This window comes from Microcebus murinus, chromosome 1 (assembly GCF_040939455.1).
Source record: "Microcebus murinus isolate Inina chromosome 1, M.murinus_Inina_mat1.0, whole genome shotgun sequence".
Taxonomy (NCBI): domain Eukaryota; kingdom Metazoa; phylum Chordata; class Mammalia; order Primates; family Cheirogaleidae; genus Microcebus; species Microcebus murinus.
In genome coordinates this window covers 90,907,208-90,933,418 of record NC_134104.1, presented here as the reverse complement: position 1 = coordinate 90,933,418, position 26,211 = coordinate 90,907,208, and the positions used below count along the sequence as shown (strand labels likewise).

General features: G+C 44.6%; 1 protein-coding gene across 1 annotated transcript in view; it reads right to left on the bottom strand.

Moving 5' to 3' along the window:
* Positions 1-1,513: 1,513 nt before the first annotated feature.
* SLC7A14 (solute carrier family 7 member 14) overlaps positions 1,514-26,211 on the bottom strand; it is a 114,788-nt gene continuing 90,090 nt past the window's right edge. Inside the window, exons 5-8 of the mRNA XM_012779282.3 lie at positions 24,365-24,511; positions 21,732-21,940; positions 17,727-18,604; positions 1,514-6,923 (exon numbers count right to left, since the gene is read on the bottom strand). Of these exons, the coding sequence (XP_012634736.1) occupies positions 6,601-6,923; positions 17,727-18,604; positions 21,732-21,940; positions 24,365-24,511 (1,557 nt within the window). The 3' untranslated portion in view covers positions 1,514-6,600. The remainder of the gene's footprint in view (positions 6,924-17,726; positions 18,605-21,731; positions 21,941-24,364; positions 24,512-26,211) is intronic.

The window sequence follows — 26,211 nt, the reverse complement described above, 5'->3', positions numbered from 1 at the left end:
TGAGACAGAAGGGTAGAAATCTAGCCTCTGGTGGTCCTGCTGGATGGTGGACAGAGGAAGAGAAATGGATGTAGCACGGAGAGAGAGAAAAATACTGTCCAGGCTTTCCACTCTGTGTGTGTGGATGTGGTAGGAGTGTGAAAGCCTGAGAACTTTGGAGGGGTTATTGGCATCCTTAACTGGAAAAGGTATAAGCAGTGGTGTGCTGGTAAATGTCCACAACCAGCTCTCTGGGGGGAATAAAAGCTCTAATGTTGTTCAATTTGCCAATTTCTCTGGTGCAAATACTCCCACCATGGCTGATTTCAAGCTACCAATGTGAATTCAGTAAACATGGAGTTGGGGAGAGATGTGCAATAGCTCATCATTATATTATGTTTCCCCCCGAACAGATACAGTAGTTGTAAATAACTTCAAAAACATGGATAATAGTAAAACATAGTAAAATAAATTAGTTTTGAGTTATTTATTACCCTTTTCCCAATATATTTAATAGTAAATTTATAGGACTTAAGTTTTAATAATGTTATGTTTAGCAACTGACTCACAAAAGTCATGAAAGTTAACGATCATTTTCAGAAGCAGGCTGCAGTGCGTCACTGGCTCTAAGCCTCAGTGAGCAGAGCCCAGAAATGACTGTGTATAATGAGGGAGGAGGATGGAGCCCGAGAGGGTGCTCTTCAGTGGTATCGGAAGAGTCCAGGTAACAATTCTGCAAAAGCATCTGTTAAGGGCCCAGAGCACCCTAGTTCTCACCTGCACCCACTACTTCCTTTTCCTTATATGAGATCATATAAGCTCTGTTCCCAGAGCCATGTTAGAGAGAACCCAGGGGGAGGGGAGGAAATCTGGTAAGGCTCACTTATCCCAACGAGACTCAATCGTCTAAAAGAGACTAAACGAGAAAACACAACTGTGATTCTGTAAATTAATATATTTAAGGTTTGTTTTTCTTCCCTTGCTACCCAGGCAGATGGACCTTTGTAAGGGAGATCAATGAACTGTAGGAAATAAAGATGTGGCAGGTCCTTTGCATCTTATGTGGTGTGGAAAATATGTGACCCTGCTATACACTCTACGTTTTCTCCAGGTATCACCATCAGTACCATTAAAAAGTAAAATAAATTAAGTCACCATTAATGCTATGGTAATTGGGGTTGCAATGTAAGCAGGTAATGTTCTTCTAATTTGTCTTTAAAATGCATGGGGGCAATGAATGGAATGTTCAATATAAACTGTAAGGTGGTGCAGAGGGTGGAGAGGGCAGCAGCTTGAGCAGGAGCTGGTACCGAGAATGGGCTAATTAAGGATGCAGCGTGGTGAGCGGGTCCCAGAGACAGCCTTGCACCCTTGTTAGAAGAACATGGTGGGGTGAGTAGAACCACCTCAGGTTCTCCTGAGGATCTACAAAAATAGAACTTTATATTCTTCTCTTGGAAGTTAAGTAAATTTAAAAAGGTAGGATGGCACTGACTTTCTTCAAATTTCAATTTTATTAGTCGATTAATTGTAATTTTAAAATATTTTTATTCTGAAAATGAATTTTCCACAATAATGCAATTCATTTCAAAATGAGCTCATTTATCTGGCTTTTCTACAAAGGACAATTGAAACACTTAAGGCAAGATTCACTTATTTATCTCCATTTAGGAATGGAAAAAAGTAACAGACTTCAGGTACTGTTTAAGGTTAACAAAATATGGGAAAGCTCCTTTTTCTTTTCTTTTCTTTCTTTCTTTTTTTTGGTAGTCTCCTGTGTAAAAGCTTTACATTACTATGAATATTTTTATTGTAAGACACTTTTGTTTCTGATTTTCTTTATAAACTAATTTTAAATTTAAAGGCACACAATAAAGCTTTATGCATTTATTAAAATATACACATTTTGGTGAATTTAGAATTTTCCTTTAGTTTCTTGATAAATCAATATATTGTCAACACCACAGTCATTTGAAAATAAAACACACTCTGTAACACATCTGCATATTATTTCTTTCTTCATGATACACTACATTGTACAGTGCACCGACAGGAATTAAAAGTCACAAAACGAACAAACTTTAACAAATACAGCAATTTCATATTAAAAAAAGTAGCAGAGAACAACACTAGAAATTACCATCTGCAAAATGCAAGTTGTACTTCTCAAGGACCAAACAGAAAAAAGAAACAAGTACAATTTACAAGCTCTATTTATAACTTTGGATATGAATTAAACAGTAACATTTCTTTTCCACAGTGAGAAAAGCTAGAATGTGGAGTCCTGTGGTCAGATGGTGTGACTACATGGAATGAGGACTATAGCTGCTCTCCTAAAAACCTGCAGCCCCTCCCTCAGCCCAGACAGTTGAGGTATTTATGCCCATCACAACGTTAACAGAGTCTTTGCTTTGGAAAGCGGGGGTTTATGATTTCCAGTGTCAATTCTCACCTTCAGGGGTGCGAGTGAGACAAGTGTATCAGCAACTGCCAAGACCAACCAATAGATGTGTGTGCACGGACCAGTTTCTTCTTCTCAATGTCCGAATCAACACAGTCCTTCAAATTCTGCGCTTCTGGCAAGATTCACATGACTCACACTTCCCTCTAGCCAATGTCAGGAAAACTTAATAGAAAAAAAAAAAAAAAAGACAGAGGGAGTCCCTCACATAAAAATCCAGGCTGCTCCTGTTTCCTAGTTCTAATATAAGCCATTTTCTTTCCTTCTGTGTACCGACCTGCACTAAATGTTCTGGAAAAGTAGGAAATCAGAACTACTGGCTGTCAGAAGACTTCCAGCCCAAAGCTGCCTTTGTGGAAGTCCTGTGGGGATTTGGTGATTCCATGCGTGTGGGATACTGTTTAATGATGTCTAACACTAATTTAGTTGATACTGCAGAATACATATTCACCTTTGATGGGCTTCAAAACTTCCACTAATCCCTTTTGGGCTCTATAAGTCCTTAAAAAAAACCAGAAAAACCCTATTTCCTCAGAGAAGTAATTGTGGCCAAAGTATTTCAGACTGACTCGCGTGTTACTCAAGCAGAGCAAGAAGAGGAAAGCATTTTAGAAAGGAAGGTGCTCCTGAGGAGGAAAAAAAATTAAAACCGCCTCTCTTCTAAAAGTCTTAGAGAAAATGAAAGGAGGACAATTACGTACATGAAAAGGGCTTTTTGCTACCCGTCGCCATCCCGAGAGAAATGCAAAGTAACCTGGCCAACACAGTATTCTGGTTCCCGCTTGTGGTGGGGCCTGCACATGATTAGTTACAAACATTGGCTCTCTGACCGCCAGGCCACCAGGTTACCTGCGGATGCCTCTCTCTCTTAGGGTCTCTAGAGCTTCTGTGGACAAACAGTCCTCAGCGTCACACGTACGTGTACATGGACTGGGGAAACAGAGGATCCCTGAAATTTTTGCATAGAAACACCCTCCTCGACAAGTCTTGTTCCTCTGCCCTCGTGGGGAAAGATCTGTTCTTATCATGCAGGAGAATACTTTCTTCTTATCATTACCTCCAATTCTATTATTTTTCAAGATGCCCTTCATTGGCCAATTTGATAAAACATATCAAAGTTCCGTATTTGTGGACTAAATACACATCTAGCTTTGTCTCACCCTTTCTATAGATCTACTTTTATTTGTCCTGAGTTCCTCATTTTTTGTTTTATATATTTTAATAGCTTCCTCAAATCCTTTTGAACTGAAGCAAAGTACCAATAAATAAACAGAATAAAATTTAAAAAAATCAAGTGTGACTGGCTCAAAACCACGAATACATACAGTGAAATCTCACTCAAACAGCTCTTGCTGTAGAGAAGAATTCAATAAAATGTGGGTCTTCCTTGGACTCCGGTCTAGGGGCTAAGTTTCTAAGATAATTATTTGTAAGGTGATCTTACTTTTAATGTGATCCCACAAATATATTAAGAAATCTGTTAGGAAAACACTAGCATAGTCATTCTAGTGACTGATAGAATTTGCAAACTGCATTGTGAAACCTGTGACTGTCACAGAAGCTGGGAAATATGAGAAAAAACATGTCTATGTACCTTATGGCACAAAACATTTTGTATCATATTGATAAGTTGTTTTTTTTTTTTTGAATCAAGGTTGCTAGGGAGGTGACCTATCAACTTGAGACAAACAAAGAGAGCAAAGGCTAAAAAATATAAAGATACTACTCAGGAAAAAATGGCTTTTAAAATGAGAGTGCTTTGTAGGATATGTGTAAAATCAATACCAACAGCTTTAACCAAAGCATGTGTGTTCTCTCTTCTAATGTCACAGCAATTGCATATATCTGCCACCAGACTATTGTTATTTTAGTACCTAAACCTCACTAGTAAAAGGTGGCTCTTTTACTCACAGTAAGATTTTGTTATTTTGCACTCATTTCTCTTGAACATATTCATGAATACAACCCCACCCCATATATCTAGATGTGTATCAGACTGCATTTAAAGTAGGCAGATTTGTTGAGTCCTACAAACAGTTCAAACCTTTGTTTTCACAAAGGTTATTGATAAATTAGTTTACAATTAATCCTCAGGGATATATATCACAGACCAGGCACTATGTCATTATGATTAAGTTTAGGGAGGAGAAAACACAGCATTGTCAAGCATTACATTAAAATGACAAAGTGACCTCAGGAAACCAGAGTTCTAAATAATTAATACAGAGGAAGAAGAAAGATTTAGAAAATTATTGTTATTTGAATTTAATGATATTCATTGGCTATAGATGTGATATGCAATTTATTTAAAGGGTATTTTAAAAAAACTAGTTTCAATTGGTCTTTATATGTTATGTTAAAGCCTTGTGTACTGCTACAAGGACTTGTCAAGTTTGATGGTTTTCTCTGCACTTATCGAGCTCCAGTGCTGCTCGTCCCCGGACTGTGAGTCCCCAGGGGCAGATGTTAGACCTCTTTTCATTCCTTTACTTAGCACTTGGTATATCCTCGATCAGTGTTAGTTGAATGAAAACACGGACTTTCGCCTCCTCATCGTAACCCTAAATCGTGCCAAGACGGCAGAAACCTCAACCTTTAAGAAAGAACAGGCTCAAATGTGAGTCGATGTGTTCTGGAAAACTTTTGGCTTAACAATAAATCCAAGAGAGAGAGAGAGCAAGGAATTTGCTGTTTTGCACACCCTTTCAGGAAATTCTCACAAAGGTTTTAGCTTGATTCAAATGGTGCCTTCTCATATGTGTGTACACGCAGCCACAGGAATCCTTGTAACCCAAGAGTAGAATGTGTAGCCTGTGCATTTATTCCTGTTGCAAATTCTCTCAAATGTCCCATTTCTGAGAAAACTCTTTTAAGAACCTCTCTTATGGCCCCAATTTAGACCTTACCAGGTAGATATTTCTCTGGGATTCAGTGAAACTGCTGTGGGAAGTAACAGAAAAAATTCACTTCTAAAAGTGAGCTACCTCAGAGGAATAAGGTTTAGAAGGGAAATGTAATCTCATGGAATGCAATCACCTAACTAGCTGTGCTTTGACACTTTTTATTTTCAGAGTAGCACCCACCAATCAAGTGGCTGCCTATCTCAAACAACTACAGAATTTATAATTTTAGAGATATGGAATAGAATTTGCAATATGATCTCAGTGGCTGGGTCACTTCTCCTTGTAAAGATTTTTATCTGATTATAAGACAAACAACCTACTTCTTCAAGGCATATTAGTGCCATGAAATCATGCTCCACCTTTGCCCTCTTTTCATCGTGTCAGCAGGAGCTTAAAGTCTGGTATAAGAGAAGGCATGACAGAGAGTTAATTTCTGCCAGTGCCCTTCTGGCCTTCACTGCAAGAGACGGTAACTTAATTTTTTTTCCTGGGAATTTAAGTAGTGCTTTGACGGTATTTCTTACTATATTATTGGGTCTGCATGATTGCTTTACAGTGAATCTGAAATCTCTGAGGTAATGATCTCAGGGTCCCTGACTTTTGCTGGAGCCTAAAATTATAGTTTGGAAATGGTGAGAACATTGGGGAATAAAAAGAAGCATGTGTCTTCTCCATGAATTTCGTTTGGGTGAGATTTCAAGACAAAACATTGCTTGCTGAGGAAGTGCCAGTGCCCATCTGCCCACCCCGACCTGGGGGAGCAGCGCCCAGCCCGACACGCTGAGAACAGAGCTTTGCCCTCGTGTCTCAGGTGGCTGAAACGATGCCTTGTGCCCACACCGCACGCCCCTCCCCCGCCCTGGCACATCTCCCGCAGGAGCTGCAGCCTCAGTGGGCTCCAAAGAGTTCACTCCTCGCGTCTTGGGGTCTCAGTAAGAAGCAAAAAGATTCAACCAGCAAAGCAAAGGCCTAGGAAACGTTTGCTACCATCAGCTTTGATGGCTGCGCCTAAGATGGAACTTCGAGTAGCCTCTTGTTTGGTTTTGAAATAAGAGGACCAGTTAGGGACCCAGGTCAAGCCTTTCTACAGCACTATCCTGAAGAGCAAAAGTAGTGAATGACAGGCTATGACTGGGGATTGACTTCGGGAAAGGCTGGAGTTGTGAAATGAGAGCCAGAAAGGTTTTCACCTTCCAGCCCACAGGTTAACTTACTGAAAATCAGTCATCACCACTTCTACCTCTCGTGTGTTTACCCCTACTCTGGAGAGTAATCTAACTCATCGTTGGCGATCAGGGCTTCCGAGTTCTGTTTGTGTTTGCTTTTGCTCTTCGCTTTGCTACTTGTCCGGCTGTTTGCCTTCGCATCTGACATCTGCTGGTAATAGAAGCCTTTGTCTTCGGCCGGCCCGCCCCAGTTCTCCTGGCTCTCGCCCTCCGTGGCGTAGGAGAAACCCTCCTCCACCGAGAAGGGGTCGTCCACGTCGTAGCGCTGGTACGTGCTCTGGTGCAGGGCCTCCTCTCGGGCACTGATTTCCAGGGTGCTGTTCCAGATGCCGTACCCAAAATAAATGAGCATACCTGCAGGGGAGGGGAAGGGCACAGGTGAATAAGCAGCTGCGTGGGGAATCCATGGGACTGGCAGGGAGATCACCCTCAACGGTGAACTCAGAGCTGGAGGAAATGTGTTTTCTTTGGTCTAAACAGAACACTGAATTAGATGCCATTTAAAAATCGGGAGATCTTGCAACCCATATTTACAGCTTTTCCTAAAAGTCGAAAGATCTGACAACACTGCACCCACATTCCTCATGGAAATTGTTAGCTGCCTCACCAGACAGAATAAGGGCTCTCCAGGTCACCTTGGCCCCCACCTCCCATGGTGACATCCAGCTCACTGAACTCATAAAGCTGCCAGCCAGGAATTCACATTTTCTACCCTGGGTTAAATATTTGTGGATCAGCAACAGTATATTCCCAACCTTCTCATAACATTTTATTATCCCCTACCTATACTTAGGGACTCCATCTCTTATTTCACCACTTAGCAACATACGTGTATTATCCTCTGATTTATTTCACCATTTTTCATCGGCCAAAGGAATATCACTGCCACTCTAAGCTGCCTACTGTCTTCTGCAGGCTCGCAGTGGCTAGCGCATGCCACTGTTATGGCCCTTAGAACATCTGTGTGTGGTTATCCGCACAGAGTGGTACTATGTTAGAGTCTCTGCAGAAAACCAGCACTTCACATTTATTGAATGAATGAATGAGCACTCTTGATGAGCATGAAATGTCCAGTGCAACCTTTCATGTTGATGTCATTCCAACCAAAGGAAAGAAACTTGCCTCTCTGGTTAATATGTAGCATTAACAATGGATGATGCTTCATTTTTATGATTTTTTTGGAATAATATATAAAAACAATTTGAGAGACTCTTTTTTTTTTAAATCTTGAAAAGCCCATGAAGTTCAGGGCCTGGAGAGCTGAGAACCATAGCCTTAGAGGCCATAAGGCATGAGAAGTAAGAGTGTGGGCTCTGGGTTCACATCCTGCCTTCACCATTCTTAGCTGTGCAACGCTTGTCCTGTTACCTGAGACTCTCTGTGCCTCAGTGTTCTCTTCTGTAAAACCACAAGATTGTAGCAACCCTACAGTATGGGATTGCTTGAGGATGAAATGAGATAAGCAGTGGTTCTCAACCTTGGCTGCACTTGAGAGCTACTTGGGGAGTTTTTGAACCACTCTGATACTCAAGCCCCATCCCTGGAGATTCTACTTTAATTGGTCTACACTGTGACCCAAGCATAGGTATGTTTTCAAAGCTCCCCAGGTGATTCCAGTGGTCAGAGAACCCCTGAGATAAGGAATTGTGCTTGATGCACCTGATACAACTCTGCCTCTTACTCAGGCCATGCCATGGCCTGGCCACTGGGGTCCACTCAGCCACTCAATCTCCTTCCTGGCCCCAACACCCACTTCTGAATGACACCAGCCACTTTGACTTTGCTAACCCTGTGGACGTCTGCTGGGCTGTTTGCTTAGAACCACAAGTCAAGCCTGCTTTGCTGCTCTGGTGCTGGAGAAATCTTGCTCCCTTTTGCATTTGAAGTGTGTGTTTTCAAGCTCGGATTTCTCCCTCCTTGTCTCAAATGACTTTCTCCGCAACCCCCCAGTGAAATCAGCTTTCCAGGAGCCAAAGTAAGCAGAGATTTATAGTCCTAATTGATAATAAATCCTAGAGTTAATTATTTGCAGATGTAGCTATTACTTCTCAAATAGCGGCTTCATCTTTTTGAGCATGGGTATTTACTCTTTTTTGTCTGGGGGTGGGGGTGGCCATGGGGAATAGTTATTATCCATGTGCAGAACAAGGCATCACATTAAGGCCTCTTCTAAGAATGCCAGTATGCTGGGTCTGGGAGTCTGCCTCTGTCTGAAGCATGTTTGAGATTTGAGGATGAATTTCAGGTGACCAAGCAGGGCCAGCAGGCACACACCTCATTTTGCACAGCTTTGCTTTTTTGCTATCTTTTCTCCTAGATATCTAGGCAGGTGCCAAATCTTGCCCCTTACTCCTGCTTAGTATATATTATGCCAGTTCTTTCCTTTCTGATCTCCTTCTTTGCCCTATTTACAGGTGTGTTATTTCTCTACTGAACTTAATACCTTTTTTCTTTTTCCTCTACCCCTAACTTCTCTCCTGTGCCACTACACAGGTTGTCTCTCAATCACTGGTTTGACATCGATTCCAACAGACCTTTGCCTGCCCCCACTAGGTATTTGGGGGTCAGGTAGATTCATATCATGGGAATCCCCTAAAAAACTTGGTGTGATTGCTCATAGAATCATAGCTATTTAGAGCTGGAAAAGATGCTACAGATCATTTATGCATTCTAATACCTTCATTTTATAGAAGTGGAAATGGGCTGGGAAAGAGTAAGTGACTTGCCCGAGTCTGAGAGGGGCAGAAGCAGCCTTTTATATGAAGAAAGAAGAGTCTCTTGCATAGCCAGTCCTTCATTCCTTCTCTCCCCTAGGCTGGCTCATGGACAATGCTTACTGCAGTAAATATTCTGTAAGAGGTTAGGTGTATGGTTGTCTTTGGGGGTGGCCAGAGCTGGAAGGAACGTGTGTGTGTGTGTGTGTGTGTGTGTGTGCGCACATTAGCTATGGTTACTCTGGGAAAGTGACCCATGGAAACCTGCCACATAAATATTTATGGGTCTTTTAATGTTTTCTTTGAGCCCCCTACAGTTTCAAAGGTGTGTCACTCTGTCTTCAAAAACACATCTCAAATGGGAGTGCTGTGCGTTGAGGAGCTGCGTGCAGGCAGCCTGGCAGGACAGCAGCTGCTTGGGCAAGAGCATTCTCCTAGCTCTTGGCTTTCTGTCTGCCTAATTCAGGAAAAGCGGTGTGAGGTCGAGAAGGACTGGAGAAAAGGAAAAATGGAGGGGGACAAAGAAACAGAGAGGAACAAACGAACGGAGGGAGGCAGAGAAAAAGAGAGAGAGAGAAACGTACTACCATCTGTCACACATAAACAAGGGCTTTGTGTCAGGCAAGTAAACAGAGCTGCTCAGCGCCTCCTGTGTGGGAACAGGGGATTTTGTTTCTGCTCCTTTTTCCAGTTGGCTGAGACAACTAAGTGTGAGGTAGTTTCTGAAAAGTCTCTAGGGCTTCTGGGAATTCTGAATCATCTAAACTAAACTTCACACAACATCTCTGTGTGCTGAGGTCCAATAATAATGCATCATTTATGTTGCACCTTTCTCCCAAGGAGCTCCAAATGCTATACAAATGGTATCTTGTTTAGACTCCTTTAAACCTACTTGGGGAAGGAGTGTGTGTGTGTGTGATTATGTACATTTCATAGACAGAACACTGAAGCACAGAAAAAATAAGGGATTGCCCACAGCAACGCTGTGAGTGAGCGGTTGGACAGTGAATCCTCCAGGGCTCTCCATGCCCTAATGCAGGGTGCTTCGATGCCTTTGTTGCTTGAAATAATTTGGGGTCACTCTCATTTAAGATTGTGACTGGGACTGGCAACATATTCTTTTATAAACCCTTATAGATGTCAACATCTTATCTTTTGAGAGTGGATTTTATTTTGGAATAAGCTAGAAGTCACTTGGAACCAAGCCACAAGAATAAGATGGCTAATTAATAACATTATTTATTCTATTTGTATGTTTAATTCTTCTGTTCTTTAAAAACAGATGGCTTAGATCCATTGCTTTGGAGTTACACATCTTATATCTGTAATAAATTAAAGGCAGTTGTGATGTAAAAATCAGAAAGGAGTCAGCTTTTATGCTGTAGCAGAGTCCTGAAGGCTCCCCTACTGGGCTGGAGTTGTTTCTTTAGTTGATGAATCATGGTGGGGGGTGCCTGGTGTGGTCAGGACTAGTTAGCAGTAAACAAAGAAGTATATCAATATTTTAACAACAGACATGGCTGGACTGGTACTCAGGCTAAATGCCAGCCCTGGTCAAAGGTGAGTCCCGTGAAAGTCTGTTTGCAGTTAAGGGAAATATTCAAAGGGAGGCTTTGGCATCTTTTCCATAGAGTAGTTCCCTGGCGGAAAATGTGCCTATGGGCGGTTCAGGCTAGACAAGATGAAAAATCATGTCTTTAACAATTGAATGGGCTTCCTTTATGTAATAAAACACTTTGTGATCACAGAGCCCTTTATATATATATAAAAAAGCAATTTCTCTTCCATCATCCCGGAGAAGTTAAGAACTGTACAATAAATCAGTAATTGAAATAGCACTAGATCACATCTCTGGACTCTAAGCTGAGGGCGGTTCCCATCCTCTACAGAAGGTTTAGGCATGTCCCGCGTCCCTTCAGATGCTGGGGCCCCTTGGTGTCAGCTGATGAAGCACCTACTCATCTAATTGTGTTGATCCATCCTGTGCAAATTAAGCAAAGGACCCCAAACCTACGAGCGAGGGGGGTGCAGGAGATGAGTCTCAACCATATGGGAGGAAACCTAGAACAAAAACTCAACTCTAAAAAGAGACTGGGTGACCTAAACAATAACAGCTGATTTCCGACTCTGAGGGCACAAACTCCGGTCGAAGAGCAGCTCCCTGATGTCCAGAGTCCCCAGGAGCTCGCTGGCCTCTGCTGCAGCTCCACACCCAGAGCCGAGGGGACATGGGCCACCTGACCTCGGCTGGGTGGAGCAGCCTCTTCCTGGGGTGCACTTTCCAGCAGGAAGCCCTGCCTACTGCAGATAGCCGAGGCACTTTGTTATGCCCAGAGGGTTTTTTATTTTGACTACTCTGGGATCAACTTTCCAAAACAGACACTTGCCAATGCAGAAACAGAGACTGGATGGTAATGAGAGTGTCCTCCCCACCCACAGCGGTACCCACCAACTCCCACTACTGCTGATTATTTTTATAAATACCACCAAGAGCCCCTGTTGATTCTAACTACAGCAATATTTGTTTAATATGGTGTGGCCAGGAAGAGCAGGCTTAGCATGGAGTTGAGGGGAGATTCTCTCCCTGGCCCTGCAATCGATCTAGTAGGAAGTCATGTTACCTTATGTCTCACCAGTTTCCTATCTGCAAATGAAACTGGGGACCCTTATTTTATTTGACATGTATAACGGCCATGAGAGGCAGTGCAATCTTGTTAAAGTATGTGGAGCAAATCTAGTGATCTGGGCCAGCAATTCCACTTCTAACTCAACAGAAACCCAAGAGAAATGTGTCCACATGTCCACCAAAAACATGTACAGGAATGTTCATGGAAGCTCTGTTCTTAATGGCGCCCCAACTGGAAACAACCTAAATGTCCATGGGCATGAGAGTGAATAAATACACTGTGGTGTGTTGACGTGGTGGAAGGCCAGACAGCAATGAGAATGGACAAACTGAAACTGCAAGCAACAACTTGCCTGAATCTCATGAACATATTGTCTAGGGAAAGAAGGCGAATGCCCCCTCTGTTGTGGCTCCAAGTCTGCCCCAGGTGCCCTCCGCACACCAGCTCCAGGGCCTTCCACCTCTGCGCCGGCCCTGTCTCCCTTCATCCTGGCTCACGGGAGAGCCGACATGCCAGCTGCCACTGGTCACAGGACCCTGAGAGGCGCTGCCCCCTCCGCCCATGCGTCTGCGTCCAGCACGGCACCCTCGGCCAGCAGACAGGCTCGCCAGATGCAGGGTCGACTCCACACTCCCTCCTTGGAATCCCACCAGCCCTCCTGCAGTCCGCATCCTGGCCTTTGGGATTTTTCTTGCTCTTCTGAGCATGATTTAGGTGGTGAAAGCGCCAATTGTTGTCTCCTCTGCCTCCAAGGAGAATTTCACACTTACTGATGGGACACATCAAGAATTTAGTTATCAGGTCCCGATTCACCATCCCTTTCTCTGCTCCTCTTCCCTTTCTCACAATGGCTGCCTTGGGTCAATTTTCAACAGGACTTCAGATGATGGCTCATATAAAGACCATATGGTGTGTCTTCACTTTAGAATATTTATGTTTTGGGATAGGGTTCATGAGGTCCATTGCCCATATCACAAGTTCTGTGTGTTCTCTAAACCTATTGACAAGAATTCATTTTCCTTAGAGGGGCTGAAAACATTCCAGATGACAACTTGGCAGCTCCCAGGGTAAGGGTGCCAGTGAGCTATTGTAACAGATGATTAATTTATAATAAAGGCCCCCTGGGAACAGTAGACCTGCAAGATGCCCTGGTGTTCTCACTGAGCCCTGCTAATCTCATATTCCCTGAGGCTCTGTCCTAACCCTCCAGATGTTCTTTCACAAAACTGCATCAGCTGGGAGAAAAGGAAAGCGGGTGCTGCTTTGTGCAGAGTCTGTTGGAATTAATAAACATTTGCTGTTTGAACTATTCCTCTTGTCTGAAGGAAAAGAAACATGGTGGAAAATCTTGTTGGGGCTTGTGTCTCCTTGTACTCTCCAAATTTGCTCTTCTGAAGGTCAAAAGCTTAGCAAAACATTGTTACAAAAATGCTGTAATTAAGATTCATTTAGAAAAGGTTGGATAATGTGTCTAAGAAGATTATGAAGTTATGACTCAGCCTAACTATGTAAATCTTTTAAAAAAGTAGCTGATGTTTCATAAGAAGCTCCATTTAAAAATATCTCTAATGTTCTCCGCAGGAAAGTTATACTATATATAAAGAGATATCAGATATAGAGAAAACTCTGATATTTTGGAAGCTCAGAAGTTTAAAGGTGGGAATAAGATCATTAAAGATTTTATAAGCCAACTTGGGGTTGTGGGATGGATATATGCGAAAATTTGTTTTTGAAAACCAGGAATTTTTTGTAATTAGATTATCTGCTCTGCTTGATAATATAGTCTTGTCTTTAGAGCAGTGGCTCTTACATTTGAGCATGCATTAGAATCACCTGCAGGTGATTGAGCCCTACATTGCCCTTGGAGCAAATTGCCCTTGGAGATTCTGATTTGGCAGATCTGGGATGGAGTTCAAAAATCACATTTCTAACTAGTTCCCGGGTGATATTTATGCTGCTAACTGGGACCACATTTTGAGACCACTGATCTAGATTATTGTAAACCTGGCTGCACATTAAAATTACCTGGGGGAGCTCTAAAAATTACCCAGCACTTGGCCACACCAGACCAATTGAATCAGAAAATCTCTGTAGGGGGATTCTGTGCTTAGAATTTTTCAGAAGCAACCCAGGGTGACACTAATTTGTAGCCAGGGTTGAGAATATTTGTTCTGGGTAAAACTTAGTTATATGGCAGGCTTCAAAATTATGATACTAAAGCAGTTAGCAGCAGGTGCCCACAAATACTAACAATCCTTCCCAAATGTGGCTTATGGGCTGCGTATCAGAATTACCTGTTGCCTGCTGAATTGTAGACAACTGTGCCCTCTGCCTGGCCAGGCCCAGGCCGTGGGATGTCATCCCTCTGAGTCAGTGAGTAGCAGTTTCTGGAGGGAGTCTGGAGTTCATACTCTCAGCAAGATTACAAAAGGCACTCAGGGAGTTTTCCTCTGCCTGATAACTAGAGGGGCAGCCTGAGTCAGCAGAGGTTCACATCGTGCTTTGGCATATGATAGCTACTATGTCCACACAGGTGGACAATGAATCACTTCAGATTTTTAAAAGAAAGGCAGGAAATAAATGTTTCTTATTGCTTTCTCCAACATTTTTCTCATTTAAGCCCCAAACAGCAACCGGTTCAAGGCTGATAGAACTATCTGCTTTTTTACAGATGAGTCAACTGAGGTCCAAATAAATGAATTTCCCAAAGTCGCAAGACAAAGGAGGTGGTGGAGCTGTGATTTGAACTTGACATTGTTTGATTCCACAGTAAAAGGCCCCTTACCATTTTTTTGCAAAATGTCTCTGGCGCTTCAGAAACCATAGATATTATGCAGACTGGCTATAGAATTTTTGGTGAAAAATGAAAAGTTGAGGACTTTTGTTTAAAAATTATTGAGAATTCAAGATAGCAGTAGCAGAGCATTAAACCAAGCATGGGACCCTTTGCACAGGTTGTAGGCCCATGAAGCCAGTCCTCATATTATGTGTTAATCCTCATCAAATGTTCTGATCAAATAAAGTCTGCTCAGAGACACCCTGGTGGGGTGGTAGGAGCGCCAGATCTGAGCACGAGCATACTAAATTCTACTAATAGCTCTTTGAATAACTTCCCATTGACCTTGAGCATGTTATTTAACTTCTTAGAGGTTTAGTTTATTCATCTGGGAAGTGGAGAGAAAGAGAAGTGGGAAGGTGGTGGACACATCAGTGTTTTATAACTCCAGTTATGTTTAGTATGGGGGCTATAACCATGGACTCTGGCCCTACACTCCTGCATTCTAATCTTGGCTCTATTATATTCTAACTGGGTGACCTCAGGTAAGTGCCTCAGTTCCCTCATCTGTAAAATGGAGACTGTTGTAATGATTAAGTAAAATAAGTAAATTAAATAGATAAGAAAAGCCCTCAGAATAATGGTTGATATATGATAAATGCTATATAAGTATTAATTATTACTATGAATCATATGGCCCCTGTTCTAGTACTAATGGTTTTCTTTAATACAACTCACTTTTTAAATTAAAAAAAATCATCTATATAGCCTCTTCCTATGCAATTGTATTTGTGAAATCACCAGATTTACAGGTGAGTATGTGTGGTTTTTCTAGTACAATGTGAAAGGGTATAATAACTATAAAATATTTTAAAAGTTCATTCATACACTTTCTAAAATCAGCTGAAGTATTTATTACCAGTGTAATGGGCACCACACTGTGGGTAACGGTGCACTAGATGTTAGAGGCCCTTTCAGCTTTAATAGTCTGTGATTGAATGAATAAGTCAATGTGTATTTTTGTGTCTGTGCCTTCATTCATTTGTAAAATACATGACTAAAATATTTCTGCCGCTTCAGTCACTTCTGTCCAGAGTAGAATCTTTCTGTTGGTTAGCTACATGTTCCAGTGGAAAAATATTTGGAGATAAGAGATTGTAAAATAAATCATATAAATGGTTAAAATTTTGATGAGTCAGTGGGGTCCTTTCAAGAAATCTTCCTGAAGTTCACAAGAGGGATTTAGAATAGTGTAAACTTCGGACATAATGTTTACAGGAAGTCATAGAATGGCCTTCAGTGGCCAGAAATCTGCTGGAAGACACATACCCTTTCCTTTGATCGCTCTGGTTTTTCCTTTAAATCTTACCTTTTAGGCCCAGTTCAGATTCTACCTCCTCAAAGTCCTTTCTGGATATTCTGACTGGAAGTTGTTGTTGTTTTTTCTCTCTGAAGAGTGCTTCATAATGTCTAAGAAGTATGTATTAAGGCCTGGCACGGTGGCTCACGCCTGTAATCCTAGCACTCTGGGAGGCCGAGGCGGGCGGATTGCTGGAGGTCAGGAGTTCAAAACCAGCCTGAGCAAGAGCGAGCCTCCGTCTCTACTATAAATAGAAAGAAATTAATTGGCCAACTAATATATATAGAAAAAATTAGCCGGGCATGGTGGTGCATGCCTGTATTCCCAGCTACTCGGGAGGCTGAGGCAGCAGGATTGCTTGAGCCCAGGAGTTTGAGGTTGCTGTGAGCTAGGCTGAAGCCACGGCACTCACTCTAGCCTGGGCAACAAAGCAAGACTGTCTCAAAAAAAAAAAAAAAAGTATGTATTGAGCACACAGCACAGGCACTCTGTTCCAGGCACAGAGCACACTCGGTGAACACCCACGTCCCTGATCCTAAGGAGCCGACGGGCTCCTGACCAGTGAGTCTCTGTGGCCTTGCCCAGGCTAGTTGATTTGTGTGCATTTGTCTCACTTCTCCTCTAGGCAGGTGTTACCTATTCTGTTACTCTCCTATTCCTCCAAGATCCTAAGGATCCTCCTCAGCTAAGTATTTGTTACCAGTCACCCCAGGGTTACCGTGTTAAAACAGTGACCCAGGAACTTTGAAATTAGCCTTCACTTAAACATCCCTCTCAAATTATCGCTAGCATCAATCCCCAGCACCTCGTAAATAGCAGTGACTGTCAGAGATGATGAACGTGTAAGGAAAATACGATATAAATTGATCCCCAAGTAAAACTAGAAATCTCAGAAAAAGTATAGGACTTCTTGAAGTCCATGAAAGTGGGTTTAGAGAACAGTTTCAATTCATACCCAAAGCAGTGTACAATTGAGGACCTAACAGAGTCATATCAGTTATTAACAGCGGAAGGCAGAAAGTCAACAAGAACGATGGCAGGATGGGTGCTTCCCAAGTGAATGACTGGAATGTCAAAGGATGAAAAAAGTGCCTTGGGAAAAAAATGAAAAACCTTTGAATATGTCACAAAAGTCAGTATGAAGTGAGAGATGTTAAATGGTGCAAATTTGTCAGAAAAATAATGCCAAAGTCCACACTTAATAATTTGTTCATTTTAAAAATTAGAGCACAATTGCTAATTTAACATAATTTTGTCAAATGTAAGCTAAATTTTTTCATAAGTTTTTGTTTTGCAATTTTTAGTTTCTAAGATAGAATTCCAATCAATCAACTGTTCCCTTCCTCACTTTTACTGTAATATCTTTGTCCCTTTGTAAAAAAAATGTAGATTCACTTTAAGTGGATTTTTTTCTGGTACTAATTATTCTGATATAGAAAGAACTTTCAGCAGTTCTGTATTCAGTGAAGTGATGGATTAATCAGCATCATTCTTCCAGAGCCAATGACCAAGACCATAACAGGCAGAGAAGGAACAACTGGCTTTATTGGCTCTAATGCAGAATGCAAGCTGGAATTCTCTAGGAATGGAGTTGCCTAGTCCAGTTAGGAGGTAATTTTGGGATAAGCGTGTTTAAGCTCCTAAAACAGAACTCGCAAGGCTCCAGAGGAAGTTGCTTACCCACAAAGCACCAGACCGCAAACCGGATCCATGTGATGGTGGAGAGCTTTAGCATGAGATAGATGTTCACCAGCATGGCAAAGGCAGGCACAAAGGGGAGGCAAGGGGCCATATAGGGCAGCTTCTTGGGGTTCTCTGGCTGCTGCAGGATCACAAACACCAGGGCGCTGATCAGCAGCACCATCAGAACAACCAGAAGTATGGCCCACCAGCTCTGCCCTGAGATGTAGTCAGAACCAAAGATGATGAAGGAGCAGAAGATGAACATGAGGATGAAGAGCAGGAGCACGCAGATGGTCACCGTGTGCCCTGTCGCTGCTGTGGGCCGGTCCATTTTGCCTGGAAGGCCCAGCTGGATTCTCATGGTGTAGTAACGGGGCCCGATCAGCTTCTTCAACTTGATGAGATAAATGTTTTCAGATTCCTCGGCTTCTATGCCTGTGGTCATGTCCACGGTGCCATAGTTGGGGTGGTTGACGTTGTAGGCTGATTTGTCTGATTTCCCGATGAGCATCTCATTGTCTCCCAGGGATGGCAAGTTCTTGGCCCCACATGTGTTGGTGGCTGGGCCAGAAAACTCATCCCCTTCACTCACTGGAGAACAGGCTTCCTTCTCACAGTCAGCCAGAATGCCCTCCTTCTTCTTGGTGTGCTCCTCAGACAAGAACTTGACAAAACCGTCAATGTCACTCTCGGGTTGGTATCGAAGGAGCAAGACGCAGACGGACACCAAGGTGTAGGCGAGGAGCGTGCCGATGGACATCATCTCAATCAGGTCTCTCAGGCTGACCAGCAGCGAGAGGAGAGCTGCCAGGAACCCCGACACGATGCAGGCCACCACTGGCGTCTCTGTGTAGGAGCTTACATGGGCCAGGAACCTGGAGGGGAGGCGCAAGCAGAGGGTTAATGGAGAGCTACAGACAGTGACGGATTCTAACATGGCCAACAGAGGGGCTGGAACTGTCCACAGGCTGGTGTGGTTAAGTCCTCCCGTCCCGCTCCTCCAATCCATTCTGCATTCACTACTTCAAATCCAGCTGCTATTCCCACCCCAGGATTTGGTTCCTGGAATATAATTTAAAGGAAATTCACTTTAATTCTCCAGTTTTAAGGCAAACTTCTTATATTAAAGTGCCCACTTCATTTGTAAGGGGAAAGGTTGATTGAATCTAGGAGGTCTGTCAGAGCTATGTGTTGAAGTCCAGGCTTTGTGGGAAAAAGTGATGGTTGCAGGGAGCCATGCACTTGTTTGGGGGTCCTCTAGACCTGTGGCTTAGCAGCAGCAGCATCACCTTGGAGCTTGTTAGAAATATATTCTCAGGTTTCATCCAGGATCTACTATTAATACATCAGAAGCTTTGGGGGTGGGGCCTAGCAAACTATGCTTCAAAAGATCCCCGGTGGATTCTGATTTATGCCAAAGCTTGAGAAACACTGCTGTACAACAAAAGTACAGGGATTTAGTTGGCAAAAGAGTGCAATGGTTAAGAACCTATGCTCATAGATACAGGCTCAAGTCCAGCTGGTTACCACCTGAAGAACAGAAGACCAATAAGGCCGATGAAACGGCGGCGCTTCTTAGCAGTTCCTACAGGCTCCCTCTCCCCTTCTCTCTCTTCTCCCGGTCCTTCCACCTTTCTCCTCCTCCATTCCTCTTTTATTTTCATGATTCACACAGATTGTAAATTGTTCTTGAAGCCCCAGCATCTTTCCTCTTAGTTTTCTTTGACAGCAGAAAAACCTTTGGATGTGTGAAGTTATCACACCTGCATTACCATAGACCCTTCTTGATCTGTTCAGCAACCCAAATACAGCAGCTCTGGCCTGGCGATGGCTTCAGAAGGTGCCCGAGGAAACAGAGCAGAAGATGACTGTCATACTTACATACTTACATAATGGGTGTGGTGTGCACCAACTGGGGGTTGGACACGCTTAAAGCGCTGGCACAGAGGGGAGGAGGGGTGGCAGGGGCAATATATGTAACCCCAACAATATTTGTACCCCCATAATATAATGAAATAAAAGGAGGGGAAAAATAAAAAAAAAATAAGTCAATTCATTAGTAAAAAAAAGAAGATGACTTTCACAGAGATAAAGTCTCTGAGCCAGGCCCCTCTGCTCCCCTGAGAGCTCTTCTGCCTCCATGGTTTACTCTTTGCTTTGTGCACTTGCAGGCGGCCTTCCCTGCAAGCCCCTCTTGCTGGAAACCAAGAGATGAGGCCACACCCCCTTTGTACCATGGGCAGATAGGCCACTTCATGGCCAACTTAGAGAGCTAGAACTGTCAATTATTGGTGTATTTACAAGTCTGATTTTTGGAGTTGGATAGCTCTGGGTTCAAATCCTGACCTGCCACTCAGCAGCTGGGGAATTTGTGGCAAGTTTTTTTTTTTTTCACCTCTTTGAGTCTTAGCATACTCACCTGCAAATAGAATTATTGTGAGGACTAAATAGGGTACAGTATACAAAGCATCCAGGTTACACAAATGTTCAATAAATGGTGTTATTGTTGTTGCTATTATTAGGTTCTATTCAGAGGGTCTTATCTTCTCTTTGATTATTGATTTTTTCAACTTGAGAGGGGCTGTGGAGAGAGGGGCTGTGGAGAGAGGGCTGTGGAGAGAGGGCTGTGGAGAGAGGGCTGTGGAGAGAGGGCTATGGAGAGAGGGCTGTGGAGAGAGGGCTGTGGAGAGAGGGGCTGTGGAGAGAGGGCTGTGGAGAGAGGGGCTGTTGAGAAAGGACTGTGGAGAGAGGGCTGTGGAGAGAGGGCTGTGGAGAGAGGGGCTGTGGAGAGAGGGCTGTGGAGAGAGGGGCTGCGGAGATAGGGCTGTGGAGAGAGGGCTGTGGAGAGAGGGATGTGGAGAGAGGGGCTGTTGAGAAAGGACTGTGGAGAGAGGGACTGTGGAGAGAGGGCTGTGGAGCGAGGGGCTGTGGAGAGAGGGCTGTGGAGAGAGGGCTGTGGAGAGAGGGGCTGTGGAGAGAGGGCTGTGGAGCGAGGGGCTGTGGAGAGAGGGGCTGTGGAGAGAGGGCTGTGGAGAGAGGGCTGTGGAGAGAGGGCTGTGGAGCGAGGGGCTGTGGAGAGAGGGGCTGTGGAGAGAGGGACTGTGGAGAGAGGGCTGTGGAGCGAGGGGCTGTGGAGAGAGGGGCTGTGGAGAGAGGGCTGTGGAGAGAGGGTTGTGGAGCGAGGGGCTGTGGAGAGAGGGCTGTGGAGAGAGGGCTGTGGAGAGAGGGCTGTGGAGAGAGGGCTGTGGAGAGAGGGCTGTGGACATAGGGGCTGTGGAGAGAGGGCTGTGGAGAGAGGGCTGTGGAGAGAGGGCTGTGGAGAGAGGGCTGTGGAGAGAGGGCTGTGGAGAGAGGGCTGTGGAGAGAGGGCTGTGGAGCGAGGGGCTGTGGAGAGAGGGGCTGTGGAGAGAGGGACTGTGGAGAGAGGGCTGTGGAGCGAGGGGCTGTGGAGAGAGGGGCTGTGGAGAGAGGGCTGTGGAGAGAGGGCTGTGGAGCGAGGGGCTGTGGAGAGAGGGCTGTGGAGAGAGGGCTGTGGAGAGAGGGCTGTGGAGAGAGGGCTGTGGAGAGAGGGCTGTGGACATAGGGGCTGTGGAGAGAGGGCTGTGGAGAGAGGGGCTGTGGAGAGAAGGGCTGTGGAAAGCAGGGCAGTTACCAGGCATCCATGATATCCCTGGGATGGGATCTTCCTTCTGAAAGCTACCCAGTGCAGCAGTTTGGCACCTGCCATTTTCACAGAGGAGCACACTATGTCACACAAGAGGGAGGAGGGCAGCTGGGGGAACATATAAATTTGTGCTGGTTTGAGGGACCCAGAGCAAAACTGAAGGGCTGTTTCAGGGCCTGAGCTCTTTTCACTCAAACTCTTTCCTAGGACACATGACAGGTCCCGCAGTCTGTGTGAATGGCACTCACATCAAAATCACAGTCAGGCTGACAGTGGTGGACACACTGTCTGGATACACGCGGCAGAGCAGAATAGATTTCACGGAGCGTAGGCCTTACCTGAAAAGGAGCCCATCACCAGCCATGGCGTAAATGACCCTGGGCATTGGGAAGAGGGAGCCCAGCAAGCTGACTGTCAGTCCGGCAACCGACCCAATGGCCACTATGAATTTTGCAGCATAGAATCCATGAGCCACAAACATCTCCATGAGCGGGGATTCCGTGTCAATGGCATAGTACGGCACCATCAGAGTTAGGATCACGCTCACCTGTTAAAACAAGAGAAGGCATAGCTGGAGGTGTGGGGGTGGACAGCACGGATGGACGCCCCACAGCAGAAGAAAGAGCCCTGCCCCTGGAGGAGGGCTTGCACGGCAGTTTGGATCTGCCACTTGTTGGCATGTGCCTTTACTTTAGACCAGTCATTTGGCTTCTGGGCCTCCATATTTTCTCCCCACATGTGAATTTAGTGGACTAGACCAGAAAATCTCTAATATATCTCTGTGGCCCTTTGATGTCTGAGGAACAAGTCTGCAGGCATTTCAGCCCTATGAAAGCAGAGCTACGCTGACAGTTCAATGGAGAGCAGATACTACCAGAGAAAAGGAGTTGTAGCCAGGGCCTGGCAGTGACCATGAGCACCCTGCCCTCATGGACAAGACTCTCGTTTCTTTTATACTTTCTCTATAGGGTCATATCTGTATTCCCTCTTGCTTCGAACACCAGAGATCAAAACTCCAAAGATAAGTGCCGATAAAGTCATTAGGTAATTAACTGATGGGACCCAGATGAGGACTTATATTTCCACTTCCTCTCTCTGGCTTAATCCCAGGAACCAGGCAGGCCAAGAAACAAATAGTGGTGTCAGGATGGAATCAAGTCCTACTCCAGGGCTATGAGACTACCATGGCTTTGCTTGACCATGAACCACTTGGCTATGGGCTCCAGGGACCTACCCACTTACATGGCATAGGTCTTCCAAACATCCCTCCCTTTAGACTTGGCCAGAGGCAATGGAGCTACCAGTCATATAGACAGATGTGGGGCTGCTCCAGCCTGCTACCAAGAAGGGAGTTCAAAGGCTAAAAGGGAGATGGTGGTCAAGTGTAGACCACTTTCCCTATTGCAGGAGCTAAGTTCCTCCATGGGCTGCCAGGAAAGATGGCAGGATATGACACCAGAGCCCAACAATTTGGCTCTTCTGGTGGTGGAGTGGCTGCCTGCTAACCAATGCAAGCAGCTTCTGAGGCATGTTTAAGATCCATGCAGTCTTAAAGAGAGTGTTTCCCAGTAACATCACCACTCGCAACATCCCCTTTAGGGATGGGGTAGGGTGGGCTGAAGGAGAGCGGGATTGATTCTTACAGCAACTTGGGTCGAGTCTCCTGGCCACGGTAGATCAGGGTGGGTAAAACGTTGGTAGATGTATAGCAGTACTCTGTAGTCTGTAAAGTGCTATTCTAGGAAAGGAGCTGTAATCGTGGACTTTATTGTGCTGTAAGTGTTGGCCCTGGCGGGAGGGGGGGAGGGGAAATGCAGAACAGAGTGTCTTTGCTGCTCCCCTACCTCGCCACCCCTCCCTCAAACCCTCTCCACAGGGATGACCAGGGCTTGGACAGCATGAAGCACTTGAGTGTGTCTGCGTGGGGTGGGGGAGGCAATAATCGACCCATTCATAAAACGTATGGGTGGGCAACTAAATGTTTGCACACCACATCCAAGCTGCTCTGTGTTTATGTTTGGCTTCTAGGACAATTCTGTTTTGCAGCTTGTCTTAATGATCAATTGGCCTGGCTTCCTTAATTAGTTGCTGAAGACGTCTTCTAGGGAAGGAGAAACAGCAGGGCTGATGGGTGCACCCCCAGCGGCTGCCTCTTTCCTAGTTGTGGTGACCGAGTGAGTGGGGCCCTCAGGCCCTGGGGGTACTTGTGTCACCACACGCTCATTGGCTTATCAGCTGATTCTCTCCATTGCCAGGGGCTGAGGGGGATCTTGGATGTGGCTGAGCTGTTTCTGTGAGAGAAAGTCAGGGATGGGAGCAGAGAGATGAAACACCAAAGTGTGAGGAGTGGCTCAGCCTCTCAGGGGAGTGATCCTGCGGAGACAAGGCTGAAGGCTTCATACTCAGGACTCCCCCAGGCAGGGAAACCCGAAGGATGAATTTGAGCCAGTGTCCAAAGAGGGAGCAACAGCCGAAAGAAATCTCATTTTCCTCCCCCAGACTTGAGGAGAAGCGAGTCTCTGGAGGACAATATACTCTCTTTCCCGGCTCTGCGGGAGCCTCGCCTCTTTGCTGCCGGGAAGCTCCCAGAAGACAGAAGAGCATTGAGGGATGCGCACAGAGGCCCACAATGCCGCTGCTCGCACACCCACCCGTTACTGCCAGCCTATGACCTGGGCTCCTTGGACGGCGGCCCGCTCCCTGCCGCAGTCCCCGGGGGAAGCGCGGACACTGAGAGCTTGTGCGCGGGGAGGGGCAGGACGGAGGCCCAGGATGAAGTGAGGGCCTGGGGCTTCTCCTCCTCTCCAGTTCAGAGTCTTGATTCTCTTCTTGTCATGGGTGGCAGGTGGGGCGACAGGGCGCACACCACACAGGCACACAGACACCAAGAAGGCACAGGGAAAGGACTAGCTCCTGACAGAGGAGGGAACGCAGGCCCATGAGGAGGGTCCCGGGAGCATCTGGTACTTACAGACACATACGCTGTCAGGCAGATGACCAGGGAGGCCGTGATAGCATAAGGGATGGACGTGTTGGGATTCTTGGCTTCCTCTCCGGTGGTGGCGATGATGTCAAAGCCAATGAAAGCATAGAAACATGTGGCTGCTCCTTGCAGCACCTGTATGGATGCATTTGTAAGACTCAGGGCAGCACCAGAGCCTTAAACACGGTTCCCACAATTGCCCACTGTACCGCAGACATTACTGAGTGGCCGGGCAGGTGACATGCCAGAGCTAGTGCTAAAAACCCCAGGACCCCTGCCTTCTAGCTGTGTGGCTGTGGTCAGTCCCTGCATGTGGAAAGTGGAGATATGAAGAACTATGCCAAAATACACACTGGATCATGGAACACATTCAGGTTCTTTTGGGAATAAGTGGGAGTATGAATAAATCAATATGTTGGCTATCTCTATGTCTTAGGGAACTAATACTTTTCTGTGTTCTGTTTTCATCCAGTGGTTCTCAACCACAGCCACAGGCTACGTGACCACCGCTAGGGGAGGTTTGGAAATGCGGGGAGATACTTTTGACCCCACAGACATGGGATGGACACTTCTGGAATTTAGTGTAGGGGGTCAGATACTTCTGCATAGAGAATTATCCTGGCCAAATGACCATTAGTGCCCTGATAGATCATCGCTATGGGAATTTCCAGATTTGAAATGATATAAGAGATTTTCAGCTCTTCAGATCCTCTATTGTCTGGGAAGACAGAGTAAAGATAGAATTTGATTTTCTGCTCCTTTTGGGGCTTAAGTGACCTACTTGGGCATAGAGCAGGAGATCAGAGTAAAGCTGAGGAGGTGATACCCAGAAACATCCGCCGGATGTCTGTCGCAGGGAGGGAGGGACTGTATAAGTCAAGATGTCAGTGAAAATGTTCCATTGAGGAGTGTTACTTTCTTTTAAAGAATCCATTGAACTTTCCCAACCTTGGTATTCTCATTAATAGCTGAAAGTGAAAAAAGTACCTCTTTAAATGCTTAGGGATGTCATTTCAGGGGAAGTCAAGAGTTTTTTTGGACTTGTGTGTATGGGCTGAGGAAATAAAATGCACACTCTAGCCAGGGGTCCAGGACGTGAGACCCATTGTAGACTGGACTCAATTCCCCCCTTTCTTCCACACTCAGTTTATAAATGATGAAAATCAAAACATGTGCCAAGTAGACACTTGTCCAACATTTTCACTCTTACTTTCCCCAATGACTTCTCAGTAAGGAAAAGACAAAATACTAAATACTAGAATCTATAAGGTACGTCACAAATTCAAAAATCGCAAAGCTTCAAAAGCAACCTTTGCTTGTCTGTAAAATGAGCTGGTGTCTTTTACCATCTCTCCCAATTAGGATTCTAATGTTTCCATCCCCTAATTTGGGGTTCTAACCCTGGGGTCCATGGAATTCAAGAGGGCCTGAGAATTTTGCTGGGAAATAATTATATTGTATTTTTTTTAACCAATCTCTAAGTGAATATTAGCATTTCTTTTAATTATGCAGGTAGGTGACAAACCAATAGTAGCCATGCGTTTGTTACCAATAGCAATCAGATATTTTCATATCATATGAGAGTTGTTGCAGAGATCTTAAAATATTACATATGTTTATCATTAATTCCAAATTATGATAGTTATCAGACATAGATATTGATATTTAAAGCCCAATAAAGAAACCCATTGTTATTATACACAATTTAAAAATATTCATTGCTACATTTTGGTAAAATTGATTTCTTTTTAATTCCTAAATATTAATAATTAGGTTATTCATTTAAAAACACAATTCTCATAAGGGGTTCATAATTTTCATCAGAATTCCAAGAG